General features: G+C 38.5%; 1 protein-coding gene across 1 annotated transcript; it reads left to right on the forward strand.

Annotated features, from left to right (window-relative positions):
* Positions 1-6: 6 nt before the first annotated feature.
* On the forward strand, positions 7-2,250 carry LOC107134894 (transport and Golgi organization protein 1 homolog). The gene is made up of 2 exons (XM_015476895.2): positions 7-426; positions 2,012-2,250. The coding sequence occupies exons 1-2, from the start codon at positions 111-113 to the stop codon at positions 2,233-2,235; spliced, it is 540 nt and encodes a 179-aa protein (XP_015332381.1). The 5' UTR covers positions 7-110; the 3' UTR covers positions 2,236-2,250.
* Positions 2,251-3,011: the final 761 nt, after the last annotated feature.

Genomic DNA, 3,011 nt, shown 5'->3' on the forward strand with positions numbered 1-3,011 from the left:
CAGAGCTTAGCGATCAGGAGGAAGACTTGCCCATAATCCGCAGCTTCTTTACAGAACAAAAGTCCTTGCAACGCTTCCTGAAGTACTTTGATGTCCAAGAACTGGAAGCCATGTTGCAAGAAATGTCATTAAAGCTGAAGTCAGCACAGCAGGAGAGCCTGCCCTATAACGTGGAAAAAGTTCTAGATAAGGTCTTCCGTGCCTCTGAGTCACACATTTTGAGCATAGCAGAGCAAATGCTTGATAATCGTGTGAATGATAATAGAGACATAGGAATAAAGGAAAGTAACATATTTGAAGAGGCTGCAGTGCTTGATGATATCCAAGACTTGATCTATTTTGTGAGGTACAAGCACTCCACAGTGGAGGAGACTGCTCCATTGATAACAGCGCCTCCTCTAGAGGAAATCTTGGCTGAAGCTGAAGGTAAATACCTGCCTTCGGCTTGAGCTGGAGAAAAGGAGTTGTTCCATCCAGGTGTTTTCGTGTATTATTGTAAAGTTCTGTTCAGTTTCCATGTGCCTAAAGGAGAAAGAAGGCTGACTCAGGGGCCCCATATGTTCCTTTATTCATTCTTTTGGGCTAGAGAATGAAAGGACATTGCTTATTCTTTTTTTCCTTTAGGACAGTTGGGATTGGTTAGCATGTTCAAAAAGAAATTTTATAAAAAGCTAAAGAGAAAGATATAAATGAGAAACTAATGCACAAAAGTAGACCTGTTAACAGTACAGATTTTATGTTAAAATTATAAAAGGGCTTTATTAAACATAATTTCTTAATCATAAAATACCTGTACTAGATCATGTGGGTGTGGAGTGACTAGCATAACTTTTTTTTTTTTATAATTTAATCTCTTTTTATGTGGTGCTGAGGATCAAACCCAGTGCCTCACCTGCACTAGGCAAGTGCTCTATCACTCAACCCTAGCCCTAGAATAACTTTTAATGGATAGCTTGTCTGAATTCCCCTCCCCAGCATTTATCTTTTGTGGATACCATGCTATTTCCAGTCTCTTGGGGGAGAGGTCACTTATTCTGGTTTTACTCCACTGGGTTCTAAGGTCCTTGCATTCATATTAATCAAGGATGGAACCAGGATGACAAGCCTTGTAATGTAGTGCTTGACACAAAGAACTGTCTTTCAATTAAATATTTGTCAAACTGACAATGAGCAAATATCCTGATAAAAGCTTTCTGTTTCCTGGTTTCATATTTGATCATCTCTATCCATTGTTTTTCAAAATGAAATATTTCAACTGAGAGTATATGATAAGAATTCCAGAAGGACATAAAGCCATTGGAAAATTTACTTCCCAAGAGTGCTAATTTTACCTGATAATTGGGGGAAGAAAACAGTTGTACATTTAATCAAAGCAGATATATTTTGGATAAGAATGCAAAGTACAGGTGAATGTTCAGGGTAGAATATGAAGCTGTAAAGAGATAATCTTTGCTCTGGATCCTATTGGTTTATGTCCTGAGCTCAGGAAGGAGATAGGTTCACCATTTGGCTCCTAGGTTACTTTGAACATATTTGAAAGGCACATTAACAAGCTAGACTTACGGAATTCCCTTCTCTATACTGGCTCGGTGAGACCAGCACACTTGTAGATGAAAGAGTTCCTGTTATTTCTGAGCAGAATAGACATTTCACATTTTTGTTCTGGACCAGAGTTCTCTTCTGCACATTTATTCATGTGGGTGTATGTTGGTTTGCCAAGGGAAGGTAAGTTATTGAAGCCTCTATCATAAATGTATTTGTTTATGAAATACTTTGGATTAAAGGCTTCTTTATAAATTTGACTGTATAGTTCAGTCATCCTTTAAATGGGATGAAAACAATTAACCCTCCCGTATCCTTGCCCAGTTGTTCTCATGGGCGCATGCCAGGACATGGAGGGCAGTGTTGAGGTATCTGGAGCTGTGTGCTGAGGGGGAGTGCTGATCGTTGGGCTTAAGGTGGGGGTGGATAGTGTCATCCAGCTGGCTCAATGCATTCTTCTCCCCTGTAGAGATGCAGCCACCCCATGAAGATGATTTTCCTGAAGAGAACACAAATCTTCATGAAGAGTCTCTCCTCCTGAGTCTTCATTTTAATGTGAACCATCCTGAAGAGCCCAGCCTCTTGAGTCAACCTGTGACTGAGGAGGACATGGGTGTCTCAGAAGTGTCTCAGATCCCAATTACTGAGAAAGTATACCCAGGTAAAACTTGCCAATTTTTCTCTACAAAGTAGAGGCATTATCATAATGAAGGCTTTCAAGGATATTTGTTGCCAAAGGTACGAAATAGAGCAGAGAGTGATATAGGTACATGTGAGTTAAAAAAAAAAAAAAAAAAATCTCTTAAGTGAGAGAAAAGCAAGAATAAAGATGACTAGAAATCAAAAATAGGTCAGAGACTGTAACTCACCTAAAAGCAAATGTTTAGCTATGACTAGCTTGTGTAAACCATTTACAACTAAAATATTATTCTTCAAAGGCCTTATGCTCTAAAATTGTAGTTTTCAACCAGACCAACAGCACCAGAAACTCTGGGGGTGGGACCCACAATCTGTGTTTAGCAGGCCTTCCAGGAAAGTCTGGCCTGGTACAAGTTAGCTTGAGAATCACTGTTCATAGTCTCATAAATTCTGTGTTTTTTCCCTTTTCTTCTAAATGGAATGTAATATAGCTCAAGTCCTGTTTTGACTTGCTTCCTGCACACGGTAATTAAACTTTTTCAAATGCAGTCAATGGTCCAGATCTTTATAATACTATATACTTACAGGAAACAGTACAGAACTGCAATCCATTTTAGACTGACACTTATGAATACTTCATCATAGTGCACAGTATCCAGTGGGAGATGAGAAACAATTTTTCAAAAAAATCCCCAATAATGGCATCAACAGCATTCTACTTTTGTGTTGCTCACTCTTATTTTATCAGTAAATTAGATGATGACTAATTGTTTTATTTTATCCATCCAGTATGGTGCTATGAAGCCATAATTATTGTATTTTGTGTTTTT

Source organism: Marmota marmota, unplaced genomic scaffold (assembly GCF_001458135.2).
Source record: "Marmota marmota marmota unplaced genomic scaffold, marMar, whole genome shotgun sequence".
In the NCBI taxonomy this organism is placed as follows: domain Eukaryota; kingdom Metazoa; phylum Chordata; class Mammalia; order Rodentia; family Sciuridae; genus Marmota; species Marmota marmota.

Coding starts and splice junctions, on each gene's coding strand:
- LOC107134894 (XM_015476895.2), top strand. CDS start 111: ATGTTGCAAGAAATGTCATTAAAGCTGAAGTCAGCACAGCAGGAGAGC. Junction 427..2,011: donor AATCTTGGCTGAAGCTGAAG/GTAAATACCTGC, acceptor TCTCCCCTGTAG/AGATGCAGCCACCCCATGAA.